General features: G+C 44.2%; 1 protein-coding gene across 1 annotated transcript; it reads right to left on the minus strand.

Annotated features, from left to right (window-relative positions):
- Window positions 1-3,744: 3,744 nt before the first annotated feature.
- On the minus strand, window positions 3,745-10,073 carry LOC121169295 (protein BHLHb9-like). The gene is made up of 4 exons (XM_040999849.1): window positions 9,593-10,073; window positions 9,148-9,225; window positions 7,872-8,412; window positions 3,745-7,562 (listed from the first exon to the last, which is right to left on the minus strand). Exons 3-4 carry the CDS (start codon window positions 8,149-8,151, stop codon window positions 6,178-6,180), a joined length of 1,665 nt encoding a protein of 554 aa, XP_040855783.1. The 5' UTR covers window positions 8,152-8,412; window positions 9,148-9,225; window positions 9,593-10,073; the 3' UTR covers window positions 3,745-6,177.
- Between the last annotated feature and the right edge of the window lie 2,265 nt (window positions 10,074-12,338).

Genomic DNA, 12,338 nt, shown 5'->3' on the forward strand with positions numbered 1-12,338 from the left:
TTTCCCCTGAATCACGCTCTGAGCTCAGAGGCAGGCTGTTGCTTGGCAACCAAGGCCCAGAGCCAAAGATAGCCCCTGGATGGAACATTGAGTCCCAGGTAATGACAGTGTTATTGGCAAAGCTAATAGAAATCCTATCTGAAAAACACCCTCCAACGCAGCCCACCTCATCTTCCCTCAGTGAACCCCCACCATGTGGGCCCAGCCTACCCAGCTTATCCAGTTTCGGCTCCAATAGCCAAGCACTCTGTGGTCTGCACAAGCTACACCTTTGCCTCACATCTCCAGTTTGCAATCCTCCCAGGGCCTCAGGAACAGGAAGGGGTTCTGGACAAGGAATGTGTGATCCACTCACATAGGTAGCATTCCACCCTCAGGACCCCTGTGATAAGATGGTGTCAGCTCCTCCCTAGGCATCAGGCCTGCCTGCCTTCCTTCCTTCTTTTTGAAAAGGCAGCTTGAGTAACTCATGAGGAGCACACAGAGCTGGTGTTCATCAGGCCTGGGTTCTAGTGCCAGTTTATGAAAGCTTGAAAATGTTCTAAACTCCCCAGGTTGGGGCATGCACTGTGGCATGTGCTTATGCCAATGGTTGCGAGGCCCACATCCCCCATCATCGTGCCTGGGTCCAACTTTCTGCTAATGTGTGCCCTGGGAGGCAACAGGTCATGGATCAATGCATGAGTCTCTGTCATCTATATGGGAGAGCTGGGTGGAATTCTTGGAGGGTGGCTTCATCCTGGTCCAGACTGTTGTAGACATTTGGGGAGTATATCAGCAGATGGAAGATATTCTCTCCCTCTCTCCCTCTCTCCTTCTCTTTCTATCTTTCTCTCTCTCTCTTTCTCTCTTGCCTTCCTTTCCTATACCCCTCCCTCCAAATAAAAGAATTGAAAACAAATAAATATCTTTAAAGTAAAATATGTATGTCTCTCAAGCCAGCATATCAACTGATCAGAGTTGATGCCCCAGGGTCTCGGTTGCCAGTGTGTGTGGTTCTTGCTATAAGAGACACTAATATGCACTAAGCTGTCTCTGAAGCCCTGATTTTAGCTGGAATTAGCTGCTCCGTCACCTGTTAGTAAGGAATTGGGTAGGTTTGATTACCTGTCTTTTTCAATGGGGTCATTTCTTCCCCAAAATCACCTCCAAATCCAACCTCATTAATTCACACTGCTTACAAAGTCAAGAACCAGTTTCCAAGATAAACAAACAGGACACAGCCATGGCAATTGCTAAGCAGCATATTTATCACTGATTATCCCCATTTGGGACAATGATTTTCACTAACTATTTACATCAAATTCTCTTCCTCCTAGAGCTTTTGTAAGAGCTGATAGCTCCCCAGAATGCCCTCACTCTACTTCCTAGAAATCACACATCACCAGTTGCATAAATGCAAGATAAATATTTTATGGAGGGCCTGGTGCCGTGGCCTAGTGACTAAAGTCCTCGCCTTGAACATGCCGGCATCCCATATGGGAGCCAGTTCTAATCCCGACAGCTTCACTCCCCATCCAGCTCCCTGCTTGTGGCCTGGGAAAGCAGTCGAGGACAGCCCAAAGTCTTGGGACCCTGCACCCATGTGGGAGACCTGGAGGAAGTTCCTGGCTCCTAGCTTTGGATCAGTGCAGCACTGGCCGTTGCGGTCACTTGGGGAGTGAATGGTTGGAAGACAGATCTTCCTCTCTGCCTCTCCTCCTCTCTGTATATCTGACTTTGCAATAGAAATAAATAAATCTTTAAAAATATATATTTTATGCAGTAGGAGAAATAAAGGCAAAATCAGGAGCCTACATTGGGGCTGTCATCTCCAGTTCATAATTATTTTCTCTCTTTTCTTTTTAATAACAGGGCATACTATCATTTTGCCACGTCCTACAGTTGGGAACAAAATCATCCATCCATTTCCATTTTATTAGCTATTCTTGTCCTCTCACTTTTCCTACAAGTTTATATCACAGAAGCATGTTTTCCTTCTTAGCTCTTAAAATGCAAGACGCTATGTATAAACAAGAACTGTGTGTCTTTTAAAAGTAACAAGTTTGATGATTGATTATGGCATAAGCTTGACTCAATTAGTAAGTACCTAAAAACCTGGAGAATCAATATTTTGGATGTGTCTTGTGAGCACATTTCCAAATATGATTAGCATGTGAGTCTCCGCAAACTAGATGGAAAAACCTGGACTCATTTTGGACAGATATCATCAATGAGCTTGGGTTCTGGAGAAACGAAATGGGAAGGTTTAGGGTTCTCCTGGAAAGATGGGATATTTTTAATTCTCATTTCAGATATCAGCTGCTGCCCTTTGGATTCCAGGAGTACACGTGCAGTCCTATTGTTAGCACTCTCCTTTACAGCCCTGAACTGAGATTCTCATTGTCAAGTTGTCTAATATTGAAGTCCTCAGGATTGAACTATGTCATACTACTGGCAGCCCAAGTTCTGTAGCCTGCAAATGACTCATCATGGGACATCTCAGCTGTCATGATACTATGAGTCAAACCCCTTAGTAAATTCTCTCTTATATACGTATATGCATGTCCCACAAGCTCTGTGTCTCTAGACAACCTTAATTGATACATAACCACCTGAAAAGATTCTCCCAATTAGACAACGAGGAAAATTTCCCAATTGGGGAAAATCAGCCATCAGAATGGCAATAGAGACAAAATGTGTCAATCCTTGCTTCTAGTGGAATGTAGAGAAAACGTACTTTCACTTACATTCGAAATGTGTGACAGGCATAAGAACATCTGAAATTCATAATAGTATGCCTTACTGTCCCTTCCCCTTGCCTCAGGTGAGGTTTACAGTTTGGAAGCAGATGTCTGAAGCTAGTGTTCCTTTCATCCGTTATGAAAATATAAATTTACAGAAATGACTGGCTGCTTGTGCCTGGTAGAAAGGGGAAGGTGTCTAATAACAAAGGGATGAGAGAGGCTTGGAAATTTCTTCCAGACTGGCATGAACTCAAAGGTCTTAAAGTATCGGGCCCGGCATGATAGCCTAGTGGCTAAAGTCCTCGCCTTAAATGTGCCGGGATCCCATATGGGCGCTGGTTCTAATCCCGGTTGCCCTGCTTCCCATCCAGCTCCCTGCTTGTGACCTGGGAAAGCAGTCGAGGACAGCCCAAAGCCTTGGGATCCTGCACCCACGTGGGAGACCCAGACTAGCTCCTGGCTCCTGCCTTCAGATCAGCTCAGCTCTCACCGTTGTGGTCACTTGGGGATTGAATCATCAAATGGAAGATTTTCCCCTCTGTCTCTCCTTCTCTCTGTATATCTGCCTTTCTGATAAAAATAAATAAATCTTTAAAATATTGGAGAATGTAAAAATCAAGCGTATACCTACCATATGACCGAGCCATTCCGCTCATAGTTATCCAAGAGGAATGAAAACATATGGCTATAGAACCACTTGTAGGGGGAGCCCAGAACAATAGCCTAATGGCTAAACCATCGTCTTGCATGTGCCAGGATCCCATATGAATGCCGACTCGTATCCTGGCTGTTCCACTTCCTACCCAGCTCCCTGCTTGTGGCCATGGAAAGCAGTAGAGGACGGCCTGTGTGGGAGACCCAAAAGAAGCTCCTGGTTCCTGGGTTCAGATCAGCTTAGCTATGGTATTGTGGCCATTTGGGGAGTGAATCAGCAGATCAAAGATCTTCATCTCTGTCTCTCCTTCCCTCTGCCTTTCCAATAAAAATAAATCCTATAAAAGAAACACTTGTACACAAATGCTCACAGTATCTTTATTTGTAACAGCACAAAACTGAACAACTCAAATGTTCATCAACAAATGAAGGGATATATAAACTACAGAAAAACTACACAGAATATAACTTGTCAACAAGTTGCAATGGAATTTTGAGACACAAAATCTGAATATCACATAATTATGAATAAACTATGTGAGATCCTTGTCCCAAAGAGCACATGCAATATAACTTTACTTAGATAACTTACAAAAATAACAATGACTGCATATTTTCCATATGTTGTTAGAAAGAATTTCACTCGTTGTCTGGGAGTAAGGGACCAAAGAAGGGTAGAAGAGAAAGACTACAAAGAGGCATTCAGATGCCTCTCGATTGATATGTTCACTATTTAGACTGTTCATAATTTAATGAATACATATATGTCAAAACTTATCAAATTGTACACTTTATGCAGCCTAACATGTCAATAAATATTAATAGATGTATGACAATAAATACCAATAAAGCTAATAAAAAAGCACACTGTAGATTTACATAATACTAAATCAGAAAGATAACTGTTACAAGGAAAAGGCAAGTTGCAGAATCCTATACTCATTTTTGTAAAAGAATAAATTTGTACATATTAAATATCAAGAAAATATGAATGAAAAATTACAACACTATACACCAATTGTTAACATTACAAAAAGTATTGATTAAAATATATGTTGCAGAAGTGTATTTACTGCCATGGAAGGATGTTCACAAAATACAGTTGAGGGGTGATATAAAATTCAAACAGTATTTACAAATGATTTTGCTTTAGTTTCTTAGCTGTCCAAAAATCTCAAAGCATGTAACTTGACATTTTCACAGACTATTTTCAGCTTAGACAGGAATCTTAGAAAACTCAGCCATAACCCAAAGGTCCCGGGAATACTTTCCGGACTTTGATGCTTTCAGGAATCATAGTATTATAGGGTAAGACAGCACCCTCTCTCCTAGGTTTATATTCAGTTCTTGAAGCTACCATTCTGGGTTCAGATGTCTTAAGGTCATTCTACATAATTTTAGATGTTACAAGTGCAGAAATTGAGTTGCCTAATTGTAAAATACAGAGGCTTTTGGCCTTATGACACACAAGAGAGTAAATTACACATGGTAAAAGGAAATGAAGGTGTAATTTTTATGGAGGAAGAAGCCAATTACCTTTTAAAATGTAGGATAAAAAATAATGTATAGAATGATTCCAACTCTTTGAAAGATAAAGTAAATACGGGCAGAAAAAGGTAGGGGGGATATATTGTAAGTTTCACTTGCTGATGCCTGCAAAATGACATCTCATTAGTTCTGCCAAGTTTCCTACACCTACCATTTCCCAGACTCTGCCAGGTAAAATCCACACATTCATGTCAAGACTTATCTCCTGACCTCCAGCCAGATATAAACGCCTAAGAGATAATCCTTGGAGGCAGTTAATGGCAAAACTTAGCAGGGACATTATTCAACACAAAATTAAACCACTAAAACCAAAACCAAGTCTGATCTTTTGAAGGTGAATACCTAAGAGAATACTAAAAGCTACTGAAGTGAGATGGGTTCTGATGGCTAAGAAAGCAACTGTGTGCTGTGGGACTCAAGGAAAAACTATCCTCTCCATTCCTCACTGGAAGGTATTCTTCAAAATGAGTTTTGATAAAAATATGACACCTTAGCTCACAGAATCACTGCAATAGGGGATAAATTAGTATAGTACAACACAGTGTCTGGCAAAGTGCATACTAGAGAAATATTTTCTCCCTAAATCCATCTCCTGAAAAGTTCTGAAAAGTCATCTTCTACAGCAAGACTTTACTATGAATAACTATTTAAGTAAAGTTTTGGCAGTGAAAAAAAAAATAAACATTCTTTTTTGAGTTTCAGGGTAATTCCTGTGTTGTAAAATAAATATCTGATGCAGCTAAAATGGGGGAAAACTGTTCCTCTTTTAAGTGGTCTATAACAACCTCTGCCTCCTTTATGTATCAAGAGGACACATGCACCAACTAGAAAATGGATGCACACTCTAGGTACTGTTAGTTACTTGTCTATGTGTATATGCCTTGCTCCTCTAAGTAGAGAACAAAGTCAAAGATAATTTCTTTTTTGATAGTTGAAATCACAAATGGACCTATGTAGACACAAATGAACAAGGTAGCTTACACATGTGAACTGATTCACTATCTTAGGTAAAATGTTAACAATTTGCCAATTAGGACAAGACAAAGCTCAACAAACATCTTCAGCTCAAGATATAATATTCATTTGATAGTTCAAACCTAGAACCAGCCACGGGGAGCATCATGTTAAAGATGTAATGTATAATGTTCACACCGTAATGACCAAAACACTATACAAGGTCCTTTAGGAACGTACAGTGTGACACTTGGGAAACTGGGGTTCAAAGTGCTCTCTGTATTTCTTTCTGAGTTTACATTGCTTCAATAATTCCTTTAACTTCACGGAAAATATCTGTAAGTGTATTATAACTTAAGTGATCAACAACTACAATTGAGCCCTTCCTGATATGCTCCTTTATGTTAATAAATATGGCCACAGCAGTAACAAGATTGGCTTTTGCCTCATTCTGGTTAAAGATGAGTTTTAATGCTGTCAATGCCTGCACATTGATCATGTCTCTGGCTGCAGATGGATTTTCAGACATATTCAAAAGTAGTTTCAGAACAAGATTTCTGGTTTTACGATTTCCCTGGGAAAGTAAATTGAAAAGCTCTGAAAAGTAATTGGCAACAATATAGTGATGCACAGGCTCAGTAGTCAGTTGCCCCAGTATCTTTAAGCCAGACTGCTGCCCAGGTGAATTCAAGGGAAAAGCTACAGTTTCCTTACACATATGCTTAACATGTACTTCAACCTTGTGCTGTCTTTCATCCCCAGAAGGAGGATTCAGAGTAATTACAGTGTTTTTTCTCATGTCAGAGGAAGGAAAACTGAGCAAACTTTCAATAAGAGTCACTACACCCACCTCATTAATGAATTCTTGGGCAAAAGGATGAACCTTATGGATTCCCATTGCAATCTGCGCTATTTTATGAATGAGAGGATCAGTAGTTGACTTCAGTATGCTAACAAGCTTTTCAAATTCTTCAGAATTCATATAGCATTCCATTTTGCAATGGCAAGCAAATGGCTTAATGCCATTTACCTCTCTGATCTTGATTTGACGTCTTATCTCATCTATGGTCTGAATGCAAGGTTCAGAACCAAATGGGTACTCAGGGACACTTTGTGAGTTGAATCGAGCACTTCTAGAAGAGCTGGCTGTTGCAGCAGGCAAAGAATGGGTATTTTCCTCAGCTGAGGCCAGAACAACATATGAAGAACCCTTTGTTTCAGATGGAGCCTTGGATCTAAATCCTAACACTGCTGGAGTTACAGCAGGGGCTTTAGGCCAGATAGTGACCTCAGACCAGTCCTTGGGCCTGTTTTTTTCATTAATTTCATCCACAGGCTGGGGTTTAATTATCCGGCACACAGGTTTAGGATCAAGTTCAAAACTGTTATCATCTCCTTCCCAAAACCAGTTCCCAATAACAGTTTCTTCTTCTTCATCCTCAGTCCTTGATCCAAGCTTGCAGCTGGGCCCAGGCATTGACTCTGACTCTTTAGCATAGACCCGAGCACCAATATTAGCTTTCTTTTCACTCTTAGCTTTGGAACGATTGCCTGCCTCTTCTCCATTCCAGAACAAAGTGCTGATTCCATCCTCCTCCCCAGCCCAAAGCCAGGTATCAGTACCAGTCTCATTTTTATCTGTAGAGCGGATATTATCATATTTAGCCTTGGGACTATAATCTGTCCCTGCTTTGGCTGGACCACTGGCCCCTCCTTTGGCTGGACCACTGGCCCCTCCTTTGGCTGGACCACTGGCCCCTCCTTTGGTTGGACCACTGACCCCTCCTTTGGTTGGACCACTGGCCCCTCCTTTGGCTGGACCACCGGCCCCTCCTTTGGCTGGACCACCGGCCCCTGCTTTGGCTGAACCACTGGCCCCTCCTTTGGCTGGACCACTGGCCCCTGCTTTACCTCGACCACTGGCCCCTCCTTTTCCTGGGCCACTGGCCCCTCCTTTTCCTGAAGCACTAGCCCCTGCTTTTGCTGAACCACTGGCCCCTCCTTTGGTTGGACAATCTACCACTGCTTTGGCTGCAGCCTTGGGCTCTGACAGAGCTCCTTCCTTCATCTCAGCAGCAGCCCTGCTCTTAGATATTGCCTTCAACTCAGCCAATGTTTTAGAGCCTGCCTTGGCTTTTCCTTTGGCCCGACTTTTAGCTACTGGTATTCCCACACAAGCAGCTTCCTTCTCTGCTCGAGTTTTAGCCTGTGCACCAGCCTTTCTTTCATTTTTGGCTTGGGCTTTCATCTTTTTCTTACTCCCAGGCATGGTTGAAGCCCTGTGCAGTGTTGGCCTCAGCTATGTGTCTTAACACTCTTTAAGTCAAGGATAAATGTAGTAGCAAGGGTTATAGTTACTTGACAATTCAGCAGTCACACAGTCCCTTTTCTAAACATAAACTCTGTCAATGATACAGAGGTAAGGGGCACACTCAGGCAAGAAGAGGATGATGGTTTGTGAGCGCAGAGCTGCTGAAGTTGATGATCTTCAGCTTATCCAAAGCCAGTACAGCCACCAGTGGAGATGAACCTGAGGTAGAAGGAAAAAAAAAATGAGCTTTTAGTCTCCTCGAACTGTACATCTCTATGCTGACAACTAAACAGAGGTAAGAAAGAAGCAAACTGTTTGAAAGGAAAAATAGGCTAACAGAAAACTTAGCTACTTCGTTTTTATCCCTTCCATATTCCAAGTAATGCTCAACAATGCTCTCTCCAAGTACTATTTCTTTCTCTCCATCAAAAAGGAAAAACGAATATAAGCTTATTGAGTTGGGGAGGCTAAAAAAAATAATGCCCAGACCCTTCAGATTCATGATGGTACACATTGCTAAATCCTACACAGATAGGCCTCATACTAATCTACACTAACCTGGTGTAATTTTCTCCTCCTTCCATACTTTTAGTGTTGAAAAACCCTATAATCGACATATAGGCAGTCCTATGCGCAACAATATAGGAAAGATGAATCTCTTGAGTATTTGATTGTCTGATCTATATTGTCCAAATATTTGCTTTTCTAACTCTAGGGCTGTGGTTACCTAACACTTTTGCTCCCTTGGTCTTCTACAATTCCTACATCAATATTTATCAGTCACCATATAGGCACAACCCTAGACCTCCCTAGCCCCATGACCTATACACAAATGAAAGCAGAGGTGTCTATAAGATGGAACACAATGGCTCCAAGATATGATCTGATCTCTACCAGTTGCCAACAGCTGTGTCCTTATTCCTATCAACATGGAGGGCTCACATTTATACTCACCTTAGATCCAAATGAACAGCTTTGTTCTTTCTTGATCCACTTCCAAGAGAACAGCTAACTACAGATTCCTATGAGAACCTAGAAAGAACAAAGAAGCATGTAGACACAAAGACAGAAGACAGGAGTAAGAAATGGCCTAAAATCCACAAGGGTTGTAATATATGTTTGGTATATTCAATGCCATGTTAAATGCTTCTCCCTTCTCTTTTCATCACCAATAACTCCCCAGTCATTTCCCAACATCCTGAAGTCTGACTACAAATCCTTTCATGTCTAAAGTTTACTATTATCCTAGCATAAGGCAAATCGCTGTCTATAAAAAAACTAAGATGCAAGAACAAATGCTAGAATATAGCCACTGTATTTTAAAAGCCAGACATGGTAGAAAAGAGCTATCATTTCGATGTCATCTTCTGTTTCTTCCCCTTACATACATGAATCATACCTCATCACGTGTGTCAGCCTCCAATCCAGAAAGATCTCCTTTGCAGCAAAGAAATATCTTCTATCTAGAGAAGAATCATGTCCCATGAGGGAAAGAGCATTCAGCAAAAAGAGAGGAAATATGTTGGCAAAACTAGAAAACATCAGATTCATGGACAGATACCCAGATTAGAGGTTCTAACACCTTCCTATTAATCAAGGACTATATAAATAAATTCTAACAAGTCTTATAGCTACTCAGATATATGTGGACAAAAATATGCCCAAATCTTCTGTGGGATTGACTATAGTAAAGTGACAGGGGCTGTGAGGGGTGAGTAGAGACAGAATTTCAGTGTATAGAACCAGAAATTGAAGAAGCAAATTGAGTTCAAATATCTGGAAATGATTCTGTAGGAAGATTTTACCCTTTGCTCTGAACCTCCGTTCCCACACATCAATGCATACTACTTAAAACAGACTGGGGGTATTTAGAAAACAGATCCTAAAAAAATAATGGTGGGACCAATCATGTGAAATTCGACCAATTATTCATCTTCCCATTTGTTCGCATTAAATTGGGTGAAAAGACATTAATATGGGAGAGAACAGTGTTTTATTTAAGCCATTTAACATTTCATTTTAGTGTTTTACTCCAGCCCCATACAGTTCCAAGAGGATACGCCAGACCTGCCACACACACAGAATATTTTTACATCAACCCAATGTCTATAGAAACGGACAGCATCCATAACACGGGAGTTAACGGAACCCTTTCCATAATTACGGCGGGCGGTGGCAAAGACGAAACAAGCTCCAACCTGCTGAGCATGCCACTGAACTTAGACACCTGTTTGTGCCCCTCTCCCCAGGCTCTGCTCCGCCATTTTCCCAGCAGCTGACTAATCCATAGCCCTCTCCCGGAAAAGGAACCTTCGAGGGCTGGGCAGAAACCACTGGAAATCTGGCAGGCACGCTGTCCCTGCGGTTCAACTCCACACTACCTATGGGTGCCTGTCAGCAAACAACCTCTGCCTTTGCACGGTCCAACTCACGCAGGTGCCCACCTTCCACCCTGCAGTCAGCCACCGACCACGGGGGCCACCCCGCCGCCACCGAACCCCACTTGCCTGCACGGGCTCCAGGCCCGGGCTGCAGCCTGCCCTTCCTCCTGTTGCCGCTCCTCTCTCTCCTGGTCTTCCCAGTTTCCCGTGCCACCACCAGAGTAGAGACGCCAGCGCCCCCCGCGCCTCTGCACCAAACCAGCCGGGGGCTGCGCAGGCTGCGGCAGGAGCCCGGCGCCGCGCGAGCCTGTCGGGAAGAGGGCGGAGGGATATGTCGCCAGCAGCTCGACGCCCCCTCCCAGGCCCACCGTAGTTCCGACCCTGCGCTGGGCGGGGCCAGCACGAGCGCCAGCCTCGGGGCCGGACGGCACGGGGGGCGCCCACGGCCCGAGACCCCCGCGCGCCCACCTGGCGACCACCACCCCGCGCGAGCAGCCAGGGGCTCGGGGCGGGCGGCTGTACGGGAGCGGGGCCGCGCTGGCTGCGGGGGTCGGCGGAGCCGCGTCCCCCACAGCAGCGGAGGGATACAGCCCGCCGCGGGGCGCCTCTGCACCTCAGGCCTGAGCGCCTGCCCCGCCGCCCCCTCCCTGGACACTGCTGGTGGACGGAGGGGCTGCCAGTCAGCGCTGAGGTCGGGGCGGGCCGAGGCCCTGGCGGGGGTCCCGCCCTCTCTTGGATGCCTTCAGGAGCCAGGCCAGGGAGGAAGGCACTTTGGCGCCCAAGAGAACACGGCTGGGGGGCCCGCACAGAGCCCTCAGCCTTGCCTGAGTCTCACACAAGGCCCACCTGTCCCTCCAGCCCTAGCAAGCAAACCCTGGTCCGTGCCCCGAGTTGGCCTTTGGGCCAGACTGCCTTTGCTCGTTCTGTGATGCCAACTCGGTCATTGTGTAATGTCCACACTCGCCCAAGAAAGAGGACGCTCCCCTGTCAGGACCCACAGGTGCCCACAGAGTCACCCTCTCTGTTGTTGCCCAGTGGCCACGTGGCAGGCCCCGGGCACAGCATGCCCTGGGCACAGCACGCCCTGGGTCTCCTTCCACTTTTAATATTAACAATCGTGACCACTACCCATGCACATGCAAAGGACAGGTCTTACCTGATCTACTAGCTCCCACTTTTCTCCCAGTGCTGCATCCTGTCTAATATATTATACTCTTTTCTCCCTGGGTATGTCACATGTGTGATGCTTCTAAGTGGTGTGTTTGTTTACATTAAAGTGTAAATTCATGAGACAAGGTATTCTTTGAGGTTTGTTCCCATTTGTATCCTTAGATCATAGTAGACGACATAGTCAACAGAAGTATTGTGGGGGCCACTGAGCCAGAGAACCCTACAGTGTCCTGTATCGGTTTTAGATGATTGCTCATGTATGAATGTGTTTCTGATTGTCTAACCCCAGGGTTTAGCCCAGAGTGCCATGCAGGAGTTGCTCTCCATCCTGAGTACTTAAAAAGTTCATCGAAACCGAGTATGATGAGAAAAAAATGCATGGGTTTCCAATTTATTTTGCACACACAAAAAACCCTTTCAATTCCATTTCTATGAACTTTTTGAAGTCACCTTGTTAGGTTTTTTGTTTGTTTGTTTTGTTTGCTTGCTTGCTTGTTTTTGCCACAAACGGAAGACACCAGAGGCAGGGATTCAAACAGGAGATCTTTAGTCCGGGGGAGTGGTGGCCGCGGGAAGAGACAGAGCAGGGAGCTG

The sequence above is a fragment of the Ochotona curzoniae genome, unplaced genomic scaffold (assembly GCF_017591425.1).
Source record: "Ochotona curzoniae isolate NIBS_2020 unplaced genomic scaffold, NIBS_Ocur_1.0 scaffold_1852, whole genome shotgun sequence".
In the NCBI taxonomy this organism is placed as follows: Eukaryota; Metazoa; Chordata; class Mammalia; order Lagomorpha; family Ochotonidae; genus Ochotona; species Ochotona curzoniae.

Coding starts and splice junctions, on each gene's coding strand:
- LOC121169295 (XM_040999849.1), bottom strand. CDS start 8,151: ATGCCTGGGAGTAAGAAAAAGATGAAAGCCCAAGCCAAAAATGAAAGA. Junction 7,563..7,871: donor AACCAAAGGAGGGGCCAGTG/GTTCAGCAAAAG, acceptor AAGCAGGGACAG/ATTATAGTCCCAAGGCTAAA.